The sequence below is a fragment of the Mauremys mutica genome, chromosome 12 (genome assembly GCF_020497125.1).
Source record: "Mauremys mutica isolate MM-2020 ecotype Southern chromosome 12, ASM2049712v1, whole genome shotgun sequence".
NCBI classification, from domain to species: Eukaryota; Metazoa; Chordata; order Testudines; family Geoemydidae; genus Mauremys; species Mauremys mutica.
Window position 1 is genome coordinate 17,397,960 of NC_059083.1, and position 25,278 is coordinate 17,423,237.

General features: G+C 47.9%; 1 protein-coding gene across 1 annotated transcript in view; it reads right to left on the minus strand.

The window, feature by feature from the left end:
• LOC123346605 (killer cell lectin-like receptor subfamily F member 1) overlaps window positions 1–22,603 on the minus strand; it is a 58,640-nt gene extending 36,037 nt beyond the window's left edge. Inside the window, exons 1-3 of the mRNA XM_044984080.1 lie at window positions 22,546–22,603; window positions 17,902–18,056; window positions 17,337–17,446 (exon numbers count right to left, since the gene is read on the minus strand). Of these exons, the coding sequence (XP_044840015.1) occupies window positions 17,337–17,446; window positions 17,902–18,056; window positions 22,546–22,603 (323 nt within the window). The remainder of the gene's footprint in view (window positions 1–17,336; window positions 17,447–17,901; window positions 18,057–22,545) is intronic.
• Between the last annotated feature and the right edge of the window lie 2,675 nt (window positions 22,604–25,278).

Sequence of the window (25,278 nt, forward strand, 5' to 3'; positions counted from 1 at the left end):
TCAATTTCCCCACTCCAAATTGATTCACGACTGATGGGAATCGTCAGCTTCCACACAGCAATTGCCACGTGTTTCTCTACCGCGAGGGCAGTTCTCATTCTGATGTCCTTGCGCTGCAGGTCTGGGGTGAGCGCTGCACACAGTTCCAGGAAGGAGGCTTTCTGCATCTGAAAGTTCTGTAGCCACTGCTCGTCATCCCACACCTGTATGACGATACAATCCCACCATTCAGGGCTTGTTTCATGAGCCCAAAAGCACCGGTCTAACCTATGCAGCTGCTCTGTGAATGCCAAAAGAAATCTAAAGTTGCTCCTATCTCTATCACGCAGAATGTCAGGCACCTGCGAGTCTTCTTCAGTTAGGAGCTCCATGATTAACTGCACTGCCATCTGTGATGTCTTCATGACAGTTATCAGAGCATAGGAGAGCAGTGCAGGATCCATCCCTTCTCACAAAGCTGCCGGGGTGCACAGCAAAGAAGGGCCGTTGGAAAAAATGCCACACAAAAAAAAGCTGGAAGCCCATGGAGCACAGGGACAGAAAGCAATGCATTATGGGACATGTAGCGCTGTCCCAAGATGCACCACGATCTGCTCCGTCATCCCACAACACCTAGCGACAGAAGGACTGTGGGATAGGTACCCACAGTGCATTGTTCACACTGTTGGTGATGGTGCCCCCGCTGTGGACGCAATCTGCTGACGGAGAACAAGTGTGAACACGAAATTGCGATTCTTATGTCAACTTTTGGGTGACAACATCACTTTTGTTGACACAAATTGGTAGTATAGACAGCGCCTGACCTAGTTAGGTCACTTTGTAAACTGCCTTATGTCAACCTAACTCTGTAGTGTAGACCAAGCCTGGGGGCAGTTCTACAGTACAGGGCTAATTGACCTAAGTTCCGTAGCTGGAGTCACCATATCTTAGGTCTACTTATTGCAGTGTCTACTCCATGCTGGGTCGACAGGAGACACTCTCCCATTAACTTACCTTATGCTTCTCGGTCTAGTGGAGTACCGGAGTTGATGGGAAAGCGATCGGTGGTTGATTTAGCGGATCTTCACTAGACCCACTAAATCGACCCCTGGTGGCTTGATCAAGGTGTGGATCCTCTTCCCAACCCCCCCATAAGTGGAGACAAGCCTGAGTCTCATGGGTGAGAGGAAATCTGCACCATGTGACCTGGGTACCGGAGGGCTGCAGGGAGCCTGAGGACTTGTCCAGATGAACCATTAGTCTGGCTTCACAAAGGGACTTAAGAGCCTCACAGCCACTTCAGGCACCTCCCTCCCAGAACCACGTCTCCCTGGGATTCACCAAACCCTGGTTCAGCTGCCACCAAACCCTGGAGGCTCCTGAACCCGCTCGGTGCCTCAATTTTCAGAGTGAAGGTTTTGTAGGCACCTGTGTGTCTGCCTCTCAGCCTGTGCGGTGCTGCCTCCCTAAGCCCCAGCATGATGAATGAGCCAGCCGCAGACAGGTGGTCCTCTGCCTAATTCATCAGGGGGCCCCAGGCCGCTCTGCACGTTGAAAGGCCACTTACCAGCTTGGGTCCCACAGGCGAGTGCCCACAAAATGGCAGGAAGGAGCAAGCGCTCCCTGGTAACCTTTAGCCCAAGGGTTCAGGCATTGACCTGGGAAGTGGGAGACCCCAGTTCAAGTCCCCTTGTGGCTGCAGGGGGGAAGAGATTTGAACAGGGGTGTCCCACCTCTTAGGAGCAGCCTCTAACCACTGAGCTAGGAGCTAATCTGAGGTGTATGTGTGGTGGGGAGAGGGGGGCAGTCTCTCCTGTTCATGCTGGTCCATTGGGGATAAATAATTTAAAGAGCGATTGGAGCAGAGGGACTAAATGTCACCTCGGGGCATGATGCAGAGAGATGATTTCTAGCCCCCGTCAATGAACTGCTGCTTGGAGCAGCTGGGCCTGGCACCCGCAAGGGGAGAAGCGATTCCTGATTTAGTCTCCAGTGGAGCACAGGATCTGCCCCAAGAGGTGAAGGGAGCTGAACTGCCCAGTAACAGTGACCACAGCACAGGGTAATGACATTTAGCGTCCTTGTGGGGGAGGGGATAACACCAAAAAACCACAAAACAGTAACATTTAACTTCTAAAAGAGGAACTACACAAGTTTGAGCACCCTTGTCACAGGTCTTCTTAATTTTCACCTAACAAGGGTAAAATGCCTCCTAGCAGCATGGAGACTACTTAAAAACACCATCAGAGAGGTTCAGACTAAGGGCTTGTCTACATTTACAGCGCTGCAGTGAGGACACCCCCTACTCTGACCAGAGAGCTTCTCCCATCAGCGTAGTCAATCCACCTCCCCAAGAGGCAGTAGCTATGGTGACAGGAGAAGCCTCCCCTCAATACAACACTGTCTGCAGCAGGGGATAGTGTGACATACCTAGATTGCTCAGTGGGGTGGATTTTTCACACCCCCGAATGACATAGTTATATTGACATGTTTGTAGTGTACCCCAGGGCTAAATATAAATATATACCATGAATAATAATAAAAAGACAGGAGGAGGACCAAAAAAATGCCACCCTGGCTGAATAGCAGAGTAGTGGAGGCCGTTAGAGGCAAAAGGCATCCTTTAAAATTTGGAAGTCAAACCCTAATGAGGAAAATAGGAAGAAGCACAAACTCTGGCAAGTGAATTGTAAAAGTATAAGGAGGCAGGTCAACAAAGTCTGAGAAGCAACTTGCCAAAAATGCAAAAACTAGGCATTTTTTTAAAAAGTACCTTAGAAGTAGGAAGCCTGTCAAACCGACGGTGGTTTATGCAGTGGTGGTGTAGTTATCAATCCCAGCATATTAGAACAAAAAGGTGGGTGCAGTAATATGTTTTACTGGACTTGGACCTCATCTGACTTGTCTCTCTAAACAGACAGTAGATGATCAAGGTGGTAAAGGCGCATTCAAGGGAGAAGAGGCCATTGCAGAGAAACTAAATTATTTTTTTGCCTTGGTCTTCACTGCAGAGGATGTGGGGGAGATTCCCACATCAGAACTATTCTTTTTTTTTTTTTGGTGACAGAATTGATAAGAACATAAGAACGGCTATACCGGGTCAGACCAAAGGTCCATCTAGCCCAGTAGCTGTCTTCCGACAGTGGCCAATGCCAGGTGCCCCAGAGGGAGTGAACCTAACAGGCAATGATCAAGTGATCTCTCTCCTGCCATCCACCTCCATCCTCTGACAAACAGAGACTAGGGACACCATTCTTACCCATGCTGGCTAATAACCATTTATGGACTTAGCCACCATGAATTTATCCAGTTCCCTTTTAAACATTGTTATAGTCCTAGCCTTCACAACCTCCTCAGGTAAGGAGTTCCACAAATTGACTGTGCGCTGCGTGAAGAAGAACTTCCTTTTATTTGTTTTAAACCTGCTGCCTATTAATTTCATTTGGTGACCCCTAGTTCTTGTATTATGGGAATAAGTAAATAACTTTTCCTTATCCACTTTCTCAACATCACTCGTGATTTTATATACCTCTATCAAAGCCCCCCTTAGTCTTCTCTTTTCCAAGCTGAAGAGTCCTAGCCTCTTTAATCTTTCCTCATATGGGACCCTCTCCAAACCCCTAATCATTTTAGTTGCCCTTTTCTGAACCTTTTCTAGTGCTAGAATATCTTTTTTGAGGTGAGGAGACCACATCTGTACACAGTATTCGAGATGTGGGCGTACCATGGATTTATATAAGGGCAATAATATATTCTCAGTCTTATTCTCTATCCCCTTTTTAATGATTCCTAACATCCTGTTTGCTTTTTTGACCGCCTCTGCACACTGCGTGGACATCTTCAGAGAACTATCCACGATGACTCCAAGATCTTTTTCCTGACTCGTTGTAGCTAAATTAGCCCCCATCATATTGTATGTATAGTTGGGGTTATTTTACCCAATGTGCATTACTTTACATTTATCCATATTAAATTTCATTTGCCATTTAGTTGCCCAATCACTTAGTTTTGTGAGATCTTTTTGAAGTTCTTCACAATCTGCTTTGGTCTTAACTACCTTGAGTAGTTTAGTATCATCTGCAAACTTTGCCACCTCACTGTTTACCCCTTTCTCCAGATCATTTATGAATAAGTTGAATAGGATTGGTCCTAGGACTGACCCTTGGGGAACACCACTAGTTACCCCTCTCCATTCTGAGAATTTACCATTAATTTACCCTATTTTCCCTGTCTTTTAACCAGTTCTCAATCCATGAAAGGACCTTCCCTTTTATCCCATGACAGCTTAATTTACGTAAGAGCCTTTGGTGAGGGACCTTGTCAAAGGCTTTGACAAGGTGTACACTATGGAGATCTGAGTACACTATGTCCACCGGATCCCCCTTGTCCACATGTTTGTTGACCCCTTCAAAGAACTCTAATAGATTAGTAAGACACGATTTCCCTTTACAGAAACCATGTTGACTATTGCTCAACAGTTTATGTTTTTCTATGTGTCTGACAATTTTATTCTTAACTATTGTTTCGACTAATTTGCCCAGTACCAATGTTAGACTTACTGGTCTGTAATTGCCGGGATCACCTCTAGAGCCCTTTTTAAATATTGGCGTTACATTAGCTAACTTCCAGTCATTGGGTACCGAAGCCGATTTAAAGGACAGGTTACAAACCTTAGTTAATAGTTCCGCAACTTCACATTTGAGTTCTTTCAGAACTCTTGGGTGAATGCCATCTGGTCCCGGTGACTTGTTAATGTTGAGTTTATCAATTAATTCCAAAACCTCCTCTAGTGACACTTCAGTCTGTGTCAGTTCCTCAGATTTGTCACCTACAAAAGCCAGCTCAGGTTTGGGAATCTCCCTAACATCCTCAGCCGTGAAGACTGAAGCAAAGAATCCATTTAGTTTCTCCACAATGACTTTATTGTCTTTAAGTGCTCTTTTTTATCTCGATCATCGAGGGGCCCCACTGGTTATTTAGCAGGCTTCCTGCTTCTGATGTACTTAAAAAACATTTTGTTATTACCTTTGGAGATTTTGGCTAGCCGTTCTTCAAACTCCTCTTTGGCTTTTCTAATTACACTCTTGCACTTAATTTTGCAGTGTTTATTCTCCTTTCTATTTGCCTCACTAGGATCTGACTTCCACTTTTTAAAGGAAGTCTTTTTATCTCTCACATTCATGGCTTTCTCTCTTTCAGGGAACGGATTTGGCTGCACCTTAAGATGCTGTTATCTGCTTAGTCCTTGTCATCTGGTTTAATCATTGTTTTGGCAACAGCTCTGGCAGGTGAGTTCTCAGCCTTCACTCACAGCGTGGCTGTGGGTGTCATTCAACTCTGCTGTTGCTGAAGTCACATGATCACCAGGGCCGACTCCAGCTTTTTTGCTGCCCCCAAGTGGTGAAAAAAAAAAAAAGATAAAGCCGTGATCGGCGGCACTTTGGTGGCAGCTCTACCGCGCCGCTCAGGGGCGGCTCCAGGCACCAGTGCAGCAAGCGTGTGCCTGGGGCGTCAAGCCACGGGGGGCGGCTTGCCAGTTGCTGTGAGGGCAGCAGACAGGCAGTCTTCGGCAGCATGCCTGCGAGAAGTCTGCCGGTCCTGCAGCTTCGGCAGCAGTTCGGCAGCGGGTGCTCTGAAGGTGTAGGACCGGCAGATCACCCGCAGAAATGCCGCCGAGTCCGCGTGACCAGCGGACTGCCCGCAGGTGCACCGCCAAAAGCTGCCTGATTGCCATGCTTGGGATGGCAAAAAACATACAGCCGTCCCTGGTGCCACTTCATTCTTCGGCAGCAATTCGGCGGCAGGTCGTTCCCTCCGAGACGGACTGAGGGACCTGCCGCTGAATTGCCACCGAAGACCCGGACGTGCCGCCCCTTTCCATTGGCCGCCCCAAGCACCTGCTTCCTGCGCTGGTGCCTGGAGCCAGCCCTGATGATCTCTACTTCCTGGCCTCTGTGGCTTCAGCCATCAGGTCAAAACAGGTTCTGTCTATTTAGGTTCTCCTGTGGCCCTCATCACCATAGTTATTAGAGTGCCGCACATGCATTAATGGTGTTTACCTCATGTTACAGGTGGGGACCTGAGGCCCAGAGAAATGAGCTGCCCAAGGTCTCACAGGGAGTTTCTGTCAGATCCTTAACCACAAAATTATTGCTCCCAGATTTATAGAAAGGCCAGATTTTTGTGTGCCTAATTCAGTGGGAGTTAGGTGCTTCAGTACCTTTAAAAATCTGTCCTGACATTTCTTTTAACCAGTTTTTTTTTTAAATTAGTTTAGGTCCCACCTTGACATTGCAGTTTATATAATTTTATAAAAATATGCTAATGCATGAATATAATGTAACTGGAATATGCTTCATGCAAAAGGTCTCTTGTAAGGTATCATTACAAAGCTTATAATCTACTGAGTGTGGTCATCCTATTTGTATAAATGTACCACGCTTGTATCTGAAACTAGAAATATGAAATATAACTCTGTGGGCCTATTGTAATTATGCAAAGTGTGGGCCATTAATGGTGTTTTGGAATCTTGATGACTCCCATTAACCAGGACAATTGTCTGCAGATGGCGCTGTTTTATCTGTAAGTCTTCCTGTATACCTGTGTGCTGGCAAGTGGGCAATAAAGTCTTGCAGTGACGTGTGATCATGTCACCTGAACTGGAATCCTTCTTTAACCTGGTGTCTTTCCATTGAGGAGGAGGAGGTGGGAACCCAGAGAGAGAGAGAGGATTCCTGCCTTATGCAAAAGATATATAAAGGGGTGGAACAGAACAAAGGGAGGGTAGGAGTCATCATGAGGAATCCCCTAGCTACCACCTGAGCTGGAACAAGAGCTGTACCAGGGGAAAGAATTGTGCCAGGCCTGGAAGGGGTCCAGTCTGAGCAAAACACTTACTGAAGCATCTCTGAGGGTGAGATTATCTGTATTCAGTTTGATTAGACAGAGATTTGCGCATTTTATTTTATTTTGCTTGGTGACTTACTTTGTTCTGTCTGTCACTACTTAGAACCACTTAAATCCTACTTTCTATATTCAATAAAATCACTTTTTACTTATTAATGAACTCAGAGTGTGTATTAATATCTGGGGGAGCAAACAATTGTGCATCTCTCTCTATCAGTATTATAGATGGCGAACAATTTATGAGTTTACCCTGTATAAGCTTTATACAGGGTAAAATGGATTTATTTGGGTTCAGACCTCATTGGGAGTTGGGCATCTGAGTGTTAAAGACAAGAACACTTCTGTTAGCTGCTTTCAGGCAAACCTGCAGCTTTGGGGCAGGTAATTCAGACCCTGGGTCTGTGTTGGAGCAGACGGGAGTGTCTGGCTCAGCAAGACAGGGTGCTGGGGTCCTGAGCTGGCAGGGAAAGCAGGGGTAGAAGTAGTCTTGGCACATTGAGTGGCAGCTCCCAGGGGGTTTCTGTGATCTAACCCGTCACACCCACCCCTTTGCCACCACTCTCTTTGCCAATATTTGTGGATCTAAACTAATATTTTCTTTTCATTGCTGTTGCTGCATGAAAAGACTTATACAAAAAGGCAAAACTATGAAACTGACGATGCACAAAAGAGTGGGATTTTCAAAAGTGCCTTAAGGAGCAGAAATCCTATTGACACTATAAAAAGATCCTCAGTGTTGTCAGATGCACACTCATCAAGATGAAAAACTAAAAAGAAATATTTGTTATTCCCCTCTCTGATATAGTCATTTTGGGAGTTACTTGTAACAATAGTAGGTACAAAATTTTCAGAGAGAAGGGTGATTATTTTAAGTTTTAGGGTGTCTCACTAACCACTGACAGTTTGTCACTGAATACAAGCCACCTGTTCAAATATCAGCGGTTTTAAATTGGGGCAGAACAAAGAGCACAAGAATGTGTTAGACTCTCTGCAATGTCATGTCAAAGAATTTGAATCAAACTCCTTCCTGTCCCCCCCACCCCTCCAAAATATAAAAAGCTAAAATATCTGTGGTGGTGGTGATGGGCGACCCCATTGCTGCTCTTACACAGCACTGAAATAGATACAACACATGATCTGAGGCCGCGAAATAGATAAATTGCAGGGAGAGGAAAATTGAGTTGAAACTGTTCACAGAGCCAGCGGTTACACCAGGCCACACCATTTTTGAGATTCTGGTGCCACCCTGTGGCCACTTTCTGCCCCTGATTTAGAGTGGCCTCTTTTCAGTTTAGCTCATGGTGTTTGGGTAGCGGTACAGGAGAATCAGAGTTAGGAACTGGCTGGTCAATGACAGACTTCATTTGGAACTGCAAGTACGCAGTCAGGCAGCAGCAGAGACACCCCCCCCCCCCGAAAATAACCCCACCCCAAAACAAATACAGAACAGTGCTGTGTTAAAGGTAAACTTCTAACAAACTAACGGGAAAGCAGCATTGTTCTTCTGTACAGTAAAGTTTCAAAGCTGTATTAAGTCAATGTTCAGTTGTAAACCTTGGCAAGAATAACCATAACGGTTTGTTCAGTGGTAGGAACATTTCCGAGATACGAAAAACCTCCATTCCCAAGGTGTTTGCAACTCTGAGGTTCTGCTATATAGGTCAAGCTGAAAAAAGCCACTTTTAAAAGGGAACAACTGTCTCCAGGTGAGGGTTATACCTATATAGTTACACTGGTTTAAACTCACCTTAGCGTCCAAAAACCTTTCCTGTGTAGACAAGGCCTCAGATTTCATTCACCTGCTCCACCAGACCAACTAATTGTAAAATCAACTGTGGCTGCATCACTAGTGCAGCAGTCAGATTCTATGGGGAAAACACCCCCCACCCAGTTCAGTGTGGTCAGTGTTTGTCCCTAGAGGGGAATCTCAGCCCACCTCCATCTCAGTGCATTTCCTGGAAGAGTAAAGCAAAGAGCAAAACTAGCAGACCTGCTGTCCCAGCAGATTATTCCAAAATTGAACTTCTATCAAGTTTCAATATTCTCCGTCTGCAGGCAGGTTGGTAACTGTCCCCTTGCAGCTACCTTAATGCTGCCTCTGGGTCTAGCTCTGTCTCTGCTGAACACTAGCTGTGGGCTGCCTCTTGGCTGCATCCTCACTGTGTTCAGTCATTGAAATCAGAGGCACGTAAACCTCTCAGTGGCCTGATTTCTAATGTCCTGTTTCTTCCCTGGTTCTCTCTAGGCAACTAGCAGAGACTTAAGGAGCCTCTGAAGCCGGGACCTGAGGGAATTAGTCCCCTCCATTCCCACCAGATATCGATGTGGGGTTGGGAGGGAAACAGGCTCAGACCTGTATCGCTTTCTTACTTTCCGTACGTAGTGCTAACTCACCTGTGGCCAGTGGTGAAAGTAACTTACAGGACTTACCGGTACTGCCGGAGTCCTGAGGGAGGCGTGGCCTCATCTGGAAGGGGCGTGGCCTCTCAAGATTTAAAGGCCCTGGGGCACCGGCTGTGGCTGGGAGCCCCAGGGCCTTTAAATCAACACAGGGCTCCCAGCTGCAGAGGTGGCTGGGAGCCCCCGGGGCTCATGGGCAAATTAAAGGGCCTGGGGCTCTGGCCATCACGGAGCTCTGAGCCCTTTAAATCCAGCCCCAGCCCGGCCGCCGGAGCCGCGGCCGGGATTTAAAGGGACCTGGGCTCCCTGCAGCAGCGGGGAGCCCAGAGCCCTTTAAATCCCCACCACGGAAGCCGGTGCGGTCTGGCACGGTGTACTGGCTCTTGCTGGTACACCGTACCGGCTTTCACCTCTGCCAGTGGCTGATCCCGGACCACTTGCTGCCCGCTGCTGCTCAGACGTCTGGGTGGGATACCAAGAGAAATGTTACTATTTCTCAGAGGCTGAAGGGAACTGGACCTACAGCCGGAGCAGCTGCTCCTCCCTCGGCGCCTCCTTGGCTGTGATTGACAGTGAGCTGGAAATGGTGAGAGAGACAGATGCTTTATAGAAGCAATAGATTGGCCCTGACAGGACAGACTGGCTCAGCTTCTCCTGTGCGGAGAGGAGCCCTGCTCTGTCACGGGCTGTGTCTACACTATGAGCTGGGGGTGTGATTCCTCTCCTCACGGACACACTTGTGCTAGTATAACCCAGCCTGGTGGCTGTGGCGCTCTGTCCCCCTCTGGTGGCACCTAGCCCAGATTGAGGAGTCTGCTGCAGCTTTAGCCAAGAGCCATGTGGCTTTTAGCTCAGGCAATAGAGGCTCACACACTAAGCGTCAGAGGTCCCAGATTCAGTCCCGCCTGCTGACGGCAGCATGAGTGGAAATAGCAGCGTAGCTGGGGCAGCACAGGCAGCGGAAGCATGGCTTAGCCATGCCAAGTACCTGCCCTCTGGTTTCAGGTGGTGCATTTTGAATCCGTTGTGAAATCATGTATATCGGTGTAGTTTTAGTCCGTAAGAGTATCCACGTGGGGGCTGGCACCTAAGTCTTGCTTAGGCCTCTGGGAAAACGGGGCAGAGCGAACTGGAAGATGAGAGAGAGGGGAAACTGTGTGGATGGGGACCATCTGAATTCCATCCCTCGCAAACGTGAGGGGAAGATTTCCCCTTCCCTCTGCCCCGGCCCCTGTCTGAAATCTCTCTCTCACACACGTACGCACACAACAAAAGCTTCGACTCCCTTGTTGCGCAGAGTGCGCCGAGGCAGATGAGATTCATCACCTATGAACTGGGAGTCTAATATGTGCTGTTCCTGTTGTATGTGCCTCTATTCAAGGCTTTCATGCTGCGCTATAAAGGCAAAACTGAGCACTGGATCGGCCTCCGGAGGGAGCAGGAGCTGGGCCAGCCCTGGAAATGGGCCAACGGCAGCGAATTAAACCACTTGTGAGTTCCCCTCTCTGTATAATTGAAAAAGAAACCTGGGCAGCAGCGTCCTAATTCGGGGCTCGTCGGGTGCTTTGGATACTCGGGTGCTAGAGACAAATCTTGGCTCATGAATAATCCAGCCTGTGCTGTCAGGTCTCAGCGTTTGTCACAGGCTCTTTCAGCTCCTTAGAAGGCCTCCCCCTTGGGTGACTTGCACCCGGCTGTTTCCCACTTTGTATCAGCGCTGCTCACAGCTGGGTGGGAGGGTGAGCAGCAATCAGGGTGAGGGAGGAAACCAGCTCCCAGAAGAGAGGATTAAATGGGAACGGGATGATTGTCTTCTTTCATCCCCACCCCCCTTCTCCTTCTGCTGTCCTGATGCTCCACGCTGGTTACTTTCTGTGGCCCTCTTGGTATTCCCACCTGCCAGGGATGGACGTCTCCCAGTGGTTGTTTATTATTTGTGTTATTGTAGCATCTAAAGATTCCAAATGAGGCTTGGAACCTTATTGTTATTGGAGCTTTACACACACAATTTCATAGTTATAGGTTAACGGAGCTTTCTTTTTAAGCGCTGAATTTTCAAAGCTCACTAACACCCATAAGGGACAGTCTGTGCCTTGTCCTTTTTTGTATTTTTCATTGGCGATTTGTTCCATCAGTTGCAGGAAGGAACTTGATCTGCAAACAAAATTGGTTTTGGTACAGGAAAGAGAAATCTGGAGAGCCTGTACACAGCTATTCCCTGCATAGCTTGGAGAGCCCGAATTTGTGATACGTCTCCCTCTCTGGCTATACAGATGGATATTAAGTCTTATTTCTTTTGAGTTACAGATTTGCAGTGAGGATGGCAGAGGACTGTGCTTAACCAGACTGAGGCAACCATGTGATTTGTAAAGTGCTACACAGACAAAAAATGGATCTGGGGAAAACCAGCTGAAGACATGAAAAGAAAGGAACATGCAAAGCTCAGGAGAATGGCAGAAGCCAGAGAAGACTCCTAGATTTCAAGGCCAGATCATCTCATCTGACCTCCTGCATAAGGCCAAAGTAACACCCACTGATTCCTGCATCAATCTCAATAAGCCGCATCTGCTTAGATCACATGCTGTGCAGCCCTCCGGAGAATGGATTGGGTGGAAGAATGTTCAAACGGCGCCTTTCTGAGAGGTGGCCAAATGGAACGAAGGTTTCCAGCAGTGACATTGGTGCTTTACACCTTTTAGTTTTCACACTGTTCCTGACAGCCAAGAGTGTCTGCTCACACGCAATCGGGGCGGCCCTATGTTTTCTGCTGCCCCACGCATGACAGTCAGGCGGCCTTCGGCAGGTCATGCAGATTCGGCAGTGTTTCTGCGGGTGATCTGCCGGTCCTGCACCTTCGGCATACCTGCCAGCGAATTACCACCAAAGCCACAGGAGTGGCAGGCCTCCCACAGGCATGCTGCTGAAGACTGCCTGTCTACTGCCCTCACAGCAACCGGCAGGCCACCCCCCGCGGCTTGCCACCCCAGGCACGGGCTTGCTGCGCTGGTGCCTGGAGCCGCCCCTGCACGCGATGCCCAGGAGGCAGCCAGCTCCTCATGAAATCAGACCCAGCTCCTGAGGAACAGTGAATGGATCTTCCTTGGAAAAGGGGTTTGTCGGAGGCTTTAGAATTCTTTAATTAGCAAATGTGTTTTTCTTTTAGAAAATAAACAAGGACACTTGCTATTTCAGTTACGCAAGTGCAGCTCACTGGTGTGACTGCTTATTTCAGGGCAACTTTCTCACAAATCCATTTAGCTGTGGCCGTGCAGGTTTCCGAAATAGCACGGTTCCCTTTGATCATCCCACAGCTCTCCCTGTCAGCAGCACCTGTGAGCTGGAACCTGGGGAACGAAGAGCAGGAGTCACTGGGTGTTTAGCGTTACTGAGCAAGATCTTTAGCAGCTATCCCTCGTTCGGAGCGGCTTCCTTCATCCCTACTTTTCTACAGCGCCCTAGTTAGTAATGTGCCTCCCAGAGTGGGGAAGGAGCTGGGGAGGCTCAGTTCAGTGCTGGAAAACACTTGTCCACTTGCAAAATCCACTGAGATGACTAACCAACATTGCTGGTGTAACTAAGGGTACGTCTACACTACAGGACTAATCTGAATTTGCATAAACTGGTTTTGTAAAACAGATTGTATAAAATCGAGTGCGCGCGGCCACACTAAACACATTAAATCGGTGGTGTGCGTCCACGGTCCGAGGCTAGCATCGACTTCTGGAGTGTTGCACTGTGGGTAGCTATTCCATAGCTATCCCATAGTTCCCGCAGCCTCCCCCGCCCCTTGGCATTTCCGGGTTGAGATCCCAGTGCCTGATGGGGCAATAATCATTGTTGCGGGTGGTTCTGGGTAAATGTCGTCAGTCACTCCTTCCTCTGGGAAAGCAACGGCAGACAAGCATTTCGCGGCTTTTTCCCCTGGATTGCCCTGGCAGATGCCATAGCATGGCAATCATGGAGCCTGTTTTGCCTTTTGTGACTGTCACCGTATGTGTACTAGATGCCGCTGACAGAGGCGATTCAGCAGCGCTACACAGCAGCATGCTTTTGCTTTTGCATGACAGCAGAGATGGTTATCAGCCATACTGTACCATCTACCAATCCATAAATTGGTAATAAGATGATCGTGGCTACCAGTCCTTTTGCACTGTTCCATTTGCTGCTGTCATAAGTGCCCCTGGCTGCTCTTAGCCAGGGGTGCAAAAGCCAAAATTGGGAATGACTCCCTGAGTCAATCCCTCCTTTTTGGTATCTAAAAATAGAATCAGTCCTGCCTAGAATATGGGCAAGTGTACTAGAGAACCACTGTATCAGAGAACCAGAGAGCACAGCTGCTCTGTGTCAGATCCTGCAGAAATTATGAGCTGTATGCTATTCACAGGGGGTGCTCCTGCAACAACCCCACCTGTTCATTCCATTCTTCCCCCAGCCTTCCTGGGCTACAGTAGCATTGTCCCCCCACTTGTGTGATGAAGTAATAAAGAATGCAGGAATAAGACACAGTGACTTGTTAGTGAGATATGAGTGGAAGGCAGCCTCCAGCTGCTATGATAGTCCAGACAGGACAGTAAGGAGTGTGTAGGAGAGGAGCCCAGCATCCCTCTGCTAGTTCAGGGGCACTTGAATCTTTTCTTTACACATGAAGGGTGGGGACTGATGGAGCTCAACCCCCTGTTGCTATGACGATGATGGATATCAGCCATACTGTACCATCTACCAGGAAAAATTAGGACCAGGCACCCTTGATCGACCTGACAGATGCTAGTCAGCATGGTTACCAGTACTTTTGCACTGCCCCATGTGCCAATAGGCTGATGACGAGGACGGGTACCAGTCGTATTGTACCATCAGCCAGCCATAGCGTGGGGGGAGCAAGGATGTTGGTGTTGAGTGCTGCACCATCGCGTCTATCTGCAGCATGCAGTAAAGATAGGGTGACATGTAAAAGAGTCAAGAGAGGATTGTTTTCCCTTTCACTTCTGGGGGTGGGTGGGGGGGTGCGTAAATTGCCGAGCTATGCCCTGACCCACCGCTGACACTGTTTTTGACCCTAGAAGCATTTGGAGCTCAGCCAAGAATGCAAATGCTTTTCAGAGACTGCAGGAACTGTGGGATAGCTTGAGTCCTCCAGTCCATGAGCGTCCATTTGATTCTTTGGCTTTCCGTTACGCTTGTCACGCAGCAGTGCGCTGAGTCCCTGCTATGGCGTCTGTCTGGAGATATTTAAAAAATGATTTTGAATTTCGTCTTCTGTAACGGAGCGCTGATAGAACAGATTTGCCTGCCCTTACAGCGATCACGTCCGCATCGTCCATGCGGGAGCTCTTTCTTTATTTTCATTTTTAACTGCATCACCACCCGTGCTGATCGGAGCTCCACGCTGGGCAAACAGGAAATATTCAAAAGTTCGCGGGGCTTTTCCTGTCTACCTGGCCACTGCATCTGAGTTCAGATTGCTGTCCAGAGTGGTCAGTGGTGCACTGTGGGATACCGCCCGGAGGCCAATACCGTCGATCTGCAGCCACACTAACCCCAATCCGATATGTTAATACCGATATTAGCGCTACTCCTCTCGTTAGGGAGGAGTACAGAAACCGGTTTAAAGAGCCCTTTATACCGATATAAAGGGCCTCTTAGTGTAGACGGGTGTGGCGTTAAATCGGTTTTACGCTCCTAAAACCGGTTTAAACGCGTAGTGTAGACCAGACTTAAGTCATGGTCTGAGGCTACATGTAGCTAGTCTTCAAGAACACGCGCCCACCAGATACTTGTGTATTTTTAAGACAAGATAAAAATCTCAACAGAGTGCGTCAGTAGGTGGCGCCTCGACCCAGTGTCTAACCCTGTTCCTATTCCGTTCCCCTCTTTTTATCTGACCAGTGCTCTGGCTGTCTGACTGAATAACGAAGAGGGAGCAATACAGCACTAACGCTATCCGACTTAGTGCAAGAATCTATGTTAATGCAACATGGGGCTTGAGAATTTACCCACCAAAATAAGAGAAAAATTCAGAGTAGCTTTAACTGCCCACTTGCATGAGTCCATTGGAATTGCATTGCATTGCAGCCGACGAAGTGGGTATTCACCCACGAAAGCTCATGCTCCAAAATGTCTGTTAGTCTATAAGGTGCCACAAGACTCTTTGCTGCTTTTACAGATCCAGACTAACACAGCTACCCCTCTGATACATTGGAACTGGGTTGTTCATTACACTAGCCGGGTGCACATATGGTAACAAAACATTAACAAGGAAGTCTATTTCCTCAGGATCCACAACTCATCTCATAATAAAAATGCTGCATGTAAAATTATAGGAGAAAAGTGCCATTCTTTTATTGTTTGACCGGTGATCGATTATGCACTATTGATCAGTTATGTGATATTTCCTAAGAGAATATCCTCAGTTCTACACACTAGGGGGCAGAGTTAATATTGTGCAGGGTGTTTGAAAGGAAAAAGAGTAAAAAATAGCTATTTTCTCCTTATGAATTAGGGTGCAATACTCATACATACACTGACTAGTGGAAGTACCTGTGGGAGGAGCAAAGATATGAACAATGCTGAGATTATTACAGCCTTCCAAATCTCATATGAAATCTGAGTCCTGGGGGAAAGTGATCTTTCCAGGGACACAGTCCATGACTTTCACCTCCTAGGAGTTGAAACAGCTACACAACTTTTTACAGTCAGTACTGGCAACATTATACAATAGTTATCATTCCCCCCAAATATACATTAATACATTTGATCCTGTCCATCCCGGTGGAGAGTGTAGTACATATAAATGCATGGCTACGCTAGGCTAGGTCAGTGAACGGAACTTCTTTTAAGACACCTCTATGGTCTGGCTTACATGCTAAAAAGTCTCATGATTGTGACAATCTCACATCAAATGAGTGTAACCAACACAGGGATGCCTGCCTGAGTCCGCAGAGAGCCTAAGCCAACCACTCTGGGAGGGGGCAACTGCTCCATGTGTCTCAATAGGAGAAAAACTCCCAGCCCCGTTGCTCTGGGGATCCCTCCAACCCCACCCCAGCAGGGGCCTGTGTGTGTGGCAGGAGGGAAAAGGGGCAGGCGCTTGACTCCCCCACCCAAGCAGAAACACACCAATTGCTGGGGTAAGTACTGGGGCCCCTGCTGCTGCTGTTCCTGCTTCTCTGGGGCAGGGGAAAGGGGGCCCAGCTGTCACTTCTGGCAGGAGAATGGTGCTCCAATGCTACTGTCCCTGCATTTCAGAGCTATTGTCACAGACTCTCTGCAGACTCAGGCAGATGTTGCTGTGTCTGTTACAGGTGGGTCACAATTTCAGGCTTTTTCTTCGTGACCATGAGGGCTAGAAACTTTTTTTAAGAATGAAAGCTGAGAGTCTGACCTCATCACCTGACCACGGCCATCAGGGTCTATGGCACGTGCCTATTGTGATTATACTGGCCCTGCCCGTGGGTGTGTTCAAACCCACTGCTGGGGAGCCAAGCCGAGGAGCCCAGCATCGCCCGGGGGGTCCTATTTTGTACAACTGTGCCATGTGCACTGAGTGGTGTCTGGAGTGGGTGGGGCTTAGTTGGTGGGCGGGGCTTGGGAAAATATCACCACTTTCCCCACCCCCATTGCAGCCCTGGTGGAGGTAAAATGTGCTGCTCAGCAGGAGCGGGGGCCCTGACCCTGCATTAACGAGCGCATTGCTGGACAAGGGCCACCTTACTCAGGCAGAGCAGCACAGCAGAGAGCTAACATAGGCGTGAACAGCTAAGTGCCTCTTCAGCAAGACAAGGATTGTGCTTAAACTAGTGTCTTCCCAGACATGCCCATTCTCCAAACAGACCCTGGCCTGACCCCCCTTTATCCTGTGGTCCTGCAAGCACACGGGGGCTTGAGACTGACCATCTCTCCATGGGGAGGACTCTGCCTGCTGCTTAACTTTACTTGGGCTCACAGACAGCCTCTGCTCCCGCTAGCACTAGAGAGCACTAACCTCGTGTTCCCACTTGTGCACCACGCAAAACACACTCAGTTTCAGAGCCAAAATAGGAACCATGAACACTCACAGTGTTTCATCGAACGTGGAGCCGTCCACCCAGGTCCATTTCCTCTCTGGGGATGTAACACTGAGTCCAAGCCAGACCAGGTTCAGTTGTGGAATACTCACTACATACGCCTGTAAGTGACAGGATGGAGGGGTCTGGGTGAATATAACCTGCTGTAATTCTCTGGCTTCTTTGCTCTCTCGGCAAATGAAGGAAGAGAACCTGTTACACAGCTCTGCAATAGATATAAACCCAATTTCTGATGTTTCCCTTTCCCAGTCTCACTCCCTCCTTCCCTTCCACGTATCAATGATATTTTAATGTGCTCTGTAATAGATTTTTCTTAAGCCAAATGTCATACAGCTGGGGCATTGTTGTTTTGCTGGAAGCCCATTGTATTACATTACATCTAGCGACACTCATCTCTCAAGTATCAGGGGATAGCCATGTTAGTCGGTAGCCACAAAAACAACAAGGAGCCCGGTGGCACCTTAAAGACTCACAGATTTATTTGGGCATAAGCTTTCGTGGGTAAAAAACCCACTTCCTCTCAAGGGGTGGGTTAAGCCATTTTTATTTACTGTACCATCTCCTCCTTGTCTTGGATCATGAGCATCTGAGAGCTCTTCGCTGAGCAGTCCTCACGACTCTCATTCCACGTTTTACTTTCTTTAGAGACCCAATAGCACTTGTTCTTGTGCGGCAGCCAATCAGCGGGGCACAGTTTGCACCCACAGCCCTCTAGAAACAGACATGGAAAAGGCAGCATTAAATAGGCTGCACCCTCAATTAGGAACCAGGGCATTTAACAGAGTGGCCTGTTATGTCCTTATATTCCAGCTCCCAGGTTCCCATGGAAAACATAAGCACGGTAAAGGTGGTTTTACCCACCAATGGTAGGAAAACAACATTCAATTCATCAGTTTCTTCTGTACAATTTACATAAAAATACTATTCAAGTCTCTGAAGATATGTTGCAAAATCTTCCTCTTTTTCATTAAATTGGAAATTGTTCTTATTGCCGAATGAACCTATATTATCTTTACTCACTCGCCTTTATTTTTTTATAATCCCATCCTCATTGCCAGTTTCTCTATTGTTCTCAGCAGACACACAGAGGAGATAGATAAAAAAAACCCTTGATTTCTTAGAATTCAAAACACACCAGCACCCAGAAATAGAGAAAGACAAAGCAGGCTGCTCCCCGAGGCAGTTCACCCCACCTTGCTTTCAGCTGGCTGGCTGCAAAGTGTCTGTTTGCTATGCTCTCACCAAGGGCGGCTCTAGGTATTTCGCCGCCCCAAACACGGTGGGCAGGCTGCCTTCGGCGGCTTGCCTGTGGGAGGTCTGCTGGTAACGCGGATTCGGCAGCAGCCTGTGGGAGGTCCTTGCCGCCGAAGCCGCGGGACTGGTGGACCTCCTGCAGGCATGCCGCCAAAGGCAGCCTGCCTGCCGCCCTCACGGCGACCGGCAGGCTGCTCCCCGCGGCTTGCCGCCCCAGGCACGCGCTTGGGGTGCTGGTGCCTGGAGCCATCCCTGGATCTCACTCCGCTACACAGCCCCTAGCCTACAAACCCCCTACTCTCAAAGTGAGAGCTAACAATTTCAACAATCCTCAATGCACACTGCCAATGGCCTATCCTCCAGCTAGTTCAGCATGTTTGGATTTGTATTATTATACGTTTAACATTATCCTCTGCTGCCTGTGGACTTGAAGATTTACGCTGACTGTACACTAGGTGTCACAGCTCCACATCATCACAGTCGTGAACAGTTTTATCTAATAACTAGCTGCTCTACAGAGCTTTTCATCAGTAGATCTCAAAGTGCTTCTCCATCTTTAATGTATTTCTCCTCACACCACTCTAAGGCAGGGCAGTGCTATTGTCCCCATTTTACAGACAGGGAACTGAGGCAAAGTGATCCGTCCAAGGTTGCACAGGAAGTTCATGGAGCAGGGGACTGAACCAGATCCCCTGGGGCTAGTGCCCAAACCACTGGACCATCCTTCCTCTCTAGTGGCCGGGAACAGGATAAATGGCAGAAACATCAGAGCCTGTCACTGCAATTGCCTTTTCCCCTCCCAGTTACAAAAGAGCGGATGGTATCTGTTGAGCTGTTCTGTGGCCGTGCTTCACATGGACTCCTAGAGCTCATCAGGTCTCGGCTGGGTTCCTCACTATTCACATTTCCTCCAGGAGCTCTGTGGTTCTCAGCAGCAGTTGGGGCCACTCTGCTCTGGTCCTGCTGAGACCCTGGCTGGAAACCTTGAAAACAGCAACCATGTTACTCAAGTTGAGTAACTACCTGACAGTCCCCACAAGTGCAATATAACATTGAATCACATGGAGCAAAATGGAAGATGGGAGAAAGGAAGAGACAGAGAGAATCCTGCTTCCTACAGACCCTGCCTCCCACAGAAATCTAATGTGCTGCCTGTAGTGCCGCCCCTGTGTTCTCTCAGCCCTTTCTATGTGGCCCAGGTGTTCATCAGGCTGTCACCTGACCCCCTTATTCCCACCCCCTCAGGCTAGCAGGCAGCTTATCTGGGACAGGCAGGGCTGACCCCATTTCTTCATAAAGGGGCCAGTCACTCTCTCACAATGAACATCAGAGAGAGGAAATGTCTTTTATCTTAACTGTTTAAAACATGTTTGGTTTTGGTTAATTTCTTTATTTAATTCAATGCTTGAAAAAACACTTCGGAGAAATGTTCTCTTTGTTACAAACTTAACACCTCCCTCTTTATTTCTCTGGTCCTGTAAGCAGACCTCTGCGAAATAATCAGAGAAGGCTTCTTATACTTGACATGAAAGTAAACAGCTTTAAACATGACACATTAGAAAGACAAGGTGGGCGAGGTAATATCTTTTATTGAACCAGCTTCTGTTGGGGAGAGAGACACAGAGGTCTGAGCTACACAGAGCTCTTCTTCAGTTCTTGTCTTGTAAATATTAGAGGCAGACAGCTATGTTGTCATGATGAGGGATGTTGCTGTATAGGGAAGTGACACTCATGGTGGCGAGGCTGGTGTTCTGGAGGTTGTTAACGTTGCAGAGTTTGTGAAGGAAGCTGGTTGTGTCCTGGAGGAAATTGGCTCTTTGGCGGTGAGTGGCTTGAGGATGGTTTCTATCAGTCCCAATATTCCTTCATTGAGGGTATGGCTACACTTGCGAGTTGCAGCGCTGGTGGAGGCTTTCCAGCGCTGCAATTAGTAAGTGTCCTCACCTGCAGGGCACTTCCAGCACTGCAACTCCCTGGCTGCAGCGCTGGCCGTACACCTCACTCAGCATGGGGAATAAGGATTGCAGCGCTGGTGCAATCAAGTGTGGCCACACACCAGTGCTGTTATTGGCTTCCAGGGTATAAGGGTGTATCCCAGAATGCTTTTAACTAAATTACTCCCTTTGTTTTGTTATGCAGAACCTCCGGAGCTCCGTTGCTACCGGAGCTGCTCTACCGGAGCTGCTTATCAGCTCCTGTTTGCTGTGATCAATCTGTGAACCATCAAATGAGATCCTCCTCCCTGCGTGATTCACAGGGGTTGAGTGTTTGCATTTTGCTTGACCAGCAGCGAGAAAAGGAGTCATTCACAGGGGTTGAGTGTTTGCTTTGCTTGAGAGAAATGGGGGGAGGGGGCATAGGGGGAAAGAGAGTATGTTGGATGCAGGCTGTTTGCAGTTAACAGTAAGGGGGTGGGAAAATTTTCTGATTTTGCACAGTGTCAGTTCCAAAAATCCACTCTCTCTTTCTCCCCCGCTCCCTGTCACACTGCCCCACACCCCCCTCTTTTGAAAAGCACGTTGCTGACACTTGAATGCTGGGATAGCTGCCCATAATTCATCACTCCCAACAGCGCTGCAAATGCTGCAAATGTGGCCACACTGTAGCGCTGGTAGCTGTGAGTGTGGCCACACACCAGCGCTGGCCCTGCACAGCTGGACGACCAGCGCTGCAACTACCAGCGCTGCAGATTTGTAAGTGTAGCCTCAGTCTAAGAGAGCTGTGACCAGATATGATGGGTCTGCCTGGGTTCCCGTATTTGTGTATCTTGGGAAGCTCTGTGTGACTCGAAAGCTTGTCTCTCTCACCAGCAGAACCTGGCCCAATAAAAGATATCGCCTCACCCACCTTGTCTCGCCAATATCGTGGGACTAACACAGCTACAACACTGCGTACACAAAGAGGCACCTCCTTTTCACAGATCACCTTTAACACTTTCCCTGCTGGTTTTGTCCATTTTCTAATGGAAAAAAGTGACATTTAAACATAATCTTGCAATTTACAAGTCAACATGGTTCCACTTTGTTTACTTCCCACTAGTTTTCTTAATGGTTGTATAGATATACCTCTACCCCAATATAACGTGACCCTATATAACACAAATGAGGATATAACGTGGTAAAGCAGTGCTCCGGGGGGGCGGGGCTGCGTGCTCTGGCAGATCAAAGCAAGTTCGATATAACGCAGTTTCACCTATAATGCAATAAGATTTTTTGGCTCTCAAGGACAGTGTTATATCGGGGTAGAGGTGTACTAGGAGCCCAGCTAGATGAAAAGGCTTTTTAGCTTTCTCTGCTGTCTGGCTAGACACTAGGGGGTATCATTATCAAAAGCCTTCACTGACTTTCTGTGGACGTTCAGTGAAGACTTTCATGGCACATAGACCTTGTGCTGGTTGCTACCCAGGGGTGGATTCCACTCTAGCAGAGCAGCAATATTGTAAGGTCACAAACATATTCTGGAGAAAACTACTCAGCAAAGTCCCTTTAATATCAAAGCCACCATAACTGGGTGATGTGAGTTAGCTAGACGGGATGGTGAGTGCATCTTCTTAGAGCGACATTTCACGATGGGTAAAAGGACCACAGCAGTTCAAAGGGGCCCTGAAAGCCCTTCATCTGACCACGGGAGAATTCCCTAGGTGCAGTCACCACAGAAGACAACTGTGAGCTGTCTTCTAAGGACCCTCTTGCAAGTGCTGACATGGAGGAGACATGCTGAGGAGCAGGGCTGGAGCAGGTGGGACATGTCCTGGGTGGGACCAATGTGGAGCTACGAGGCAGCGCCGTTTCCCATCGACAGGCGGCCATAACACAGCTAGGCCCCGGGCTCTCTGAATGGCACTGGAGCAGTCCAGAATCCTGGGCCGAGTTCTGTGCAGCACCTCTAAGAATTTCATAGTTAATGCACAGAGTTAAAGGGGAACAGATCTGTTTGCATTGCTTACCCGCGAGAATCAGAATGACCACACCCAGCTTGAGGGCCACACTTCCTGCCAAGAGCATCCCCAAAACGATTTTATACCAACGGAGATTCAGAGGAGAATCTGTAACATTCAATAGCACATGAAATATCAGCTGTGGCTCTTGTGAGCTCTAAACGGAGACACAGGGTAATTTACAGAGCAGGCTGATTTCCCCCCCCCCCCCAACAAAACCATCTTTAAAATAAATGAATAAAATGCCCTTTTCCCCCCCAAAATCCAAACTTTGTGTTTCAAACATTTTTTACTTAAACTGTAAACGCAAAAACATTAGTCTGGTTTTTCTCCTTTCCCTTTTTCATTTTCTTTTTTGGTCTTTGCCCTTCATGCTGTGTTGGTGCCGCCCTCAGTCGTTGTGTCGTTGTCCTCAGGCATCACCATCTTCAGTTGTTGTCTTGCCTCTTTTCTCTTCTGTGTTCTAGCCTCAGTCCTCTCTAGCTCCTCCCCCTCCCAACCCCCATCATCTATGCCAGGTCCTTTCTTCCCAGTTTACATTTGGTCGTTTTCTTTGGGTTTGGCTGAGTTTCCACAAATGCTCATTTTGATTTGTTAATGTTCCTAGTGCTGGATCTCTCCCGAACTCGTGCCCCAGCCCTCACGGGCCCCCAGTGGCTTAGACACGTTCCCCCAGAATCCACCTGGCAGCAGAAGCTGTGCTTTCTAGTGTGAGTCCTCCAGGGACTATGTGCCAGGAAAGCAAGGAACCCAGGCTTAGCAAACCATAGATGCTTTTACTCTTGAAAGCATTAGAGAGTCACAACAAAATCCTGAACTCAACCCCGAAGCCTGATCTAGCTCCTCCTGTGACCCCTGGATTTGGTCAGCAGCCTTAGGCTAGGCAGCCCTTCCTGCCTCTCTCTCCTTAGCCTGGTCTTCTGGCCTGGGTGCTGCGGTCTGGTTCCTTGCTCCGGCCACTTTCCCTCCCTTCCTCCCTTTGGCTTCTGTGTAGAGAGTCTTTCAAAGTCAGTGGCCCTCTTGGCAGGAAACACAGTGTTCCAGTAGGGGTAGGGAAGAGGCATTCAGCGCTGGTGGCCTTTGATGGGTCTCTCACTGATGTCCCACACCCAGCAAGAGCAGGACAGGGTCTAGAAAAGACTGACCTGAGTATTTCAACACAGGATGCAAACTGGCATCTAGCACCCAAAGTGGAAGAGACCAAACAAAAATGGACTTCACCAAACAAAATAATGTTCACAATTCAATACAGACATACTCCCCTCCGTCACAAATGCCATTTTTGAAAATCATTTATTTCAAAGCTACAATATATAGCCTCCCCACCCCCCCACCCCCAAAGTTCCAAGGATTGTTTTCAACAATCAGTCTGTTTAAAAACAAAGTGCAACATGATGATTTTTAAATGCTTCCTGGGGGCTTTCCCCCAAACCATCTCTGCTAATTTACTGATATTACGTTTCTGGATGTTTTCTAGGGCTTTCACCCTGCAAATTCTTTTGCCTGGCACTTGCCAGAGCAGCTCTAGACATGCCATGTGCTGACTCTCAGCCTAGACACTCCCTGGTCTATGCAGAGCTCTCAGTTTACTGCCATCTGCACTAATCTGATCATCACCAGAAATATACAATGGTACCTCATTCATTCTACACATTTTCATCTGTCTCTTTGCTGAAAGACAAGGCCTTATTATTAATATTTATAGAATAGTTAGTTATGGGGTATTATTTATATTTATAGGATAGTTAAGCTCCGGAGAAGGTTATCTAGAGAGGTTGTGGAATCCCCATCATTGGAGTTTTCAAGAACAAGTTAGACAAACACTTGTCAGGGATGGTCTAGTTATACTTTTTCCTGGCTCAGTGCAGGGGGATAGACTAGATCAGCGGTTCTCAACCTTTCCAGACTACTGTCCCCCTTTCAGGAGTCTTATTTGTTTTGTGAACCCCAAGTTTCACCTCTCTTAAAAATAACTTGTTTATAAAAACAGACCAAAAATACAAAAGTGTCACAGTTCATTATTACTGAAAAATGGCTGACTCTCTCATTTTTACCATTTAATTATAAAATAGATTGGAATATAAATATTGTACCTGCATGTCAGTGTATGGTCTATAGAGCAGTATAAACAAGTTACTGTCTGTTTGAAATTTTAGTTTCTGCTGACTTCGCTAGTGCTTTTTATGTAGCCTGCTGTAAAACTAGGCAAATCTCTAGATGAGTTGATGTGCCCCTGGGGGTAGGCAGAGATCCTCCAGGGGGGCACACGTACCCCTGGCTGAGAACCACTGGACTAGATGACCTCCTGAGGTCCCTTCCAGCCCCACATTTCTAGGATTCTATTATTACGGTAAGGCCCAAAAGCCCCAGTCAGGATTGGGACCCCACTGCGCTGAGCGCTGCACAAACAAAGCAGAGACAGCCCCGGTCCTGAAGGGCTCACAGTCCAGAGACACACACAAAGGGAACGGGAATGTCTCACAGTTATTGGTGAGGTTGGTTATACTCGGGAAGTGTGAATTGATTAGGCTGCTGTTAAGAAGGACGAACAGCTGGACAATGACATGACCCATTTTGTGTTAATGGAAAAAATGAGTTTAAAAAGAAAAAGACAGAAAAAGGCAAGGAGAAGAGGATCAGTCACAGCCCATCCCCTGCCTAGCCAGGATCGCAGGCTGGGTTCTGTAGGCCTCACGGCAGAGGTGAGCCTTAAGGAGGGATTTGAAGGAGGATAATTCTAAC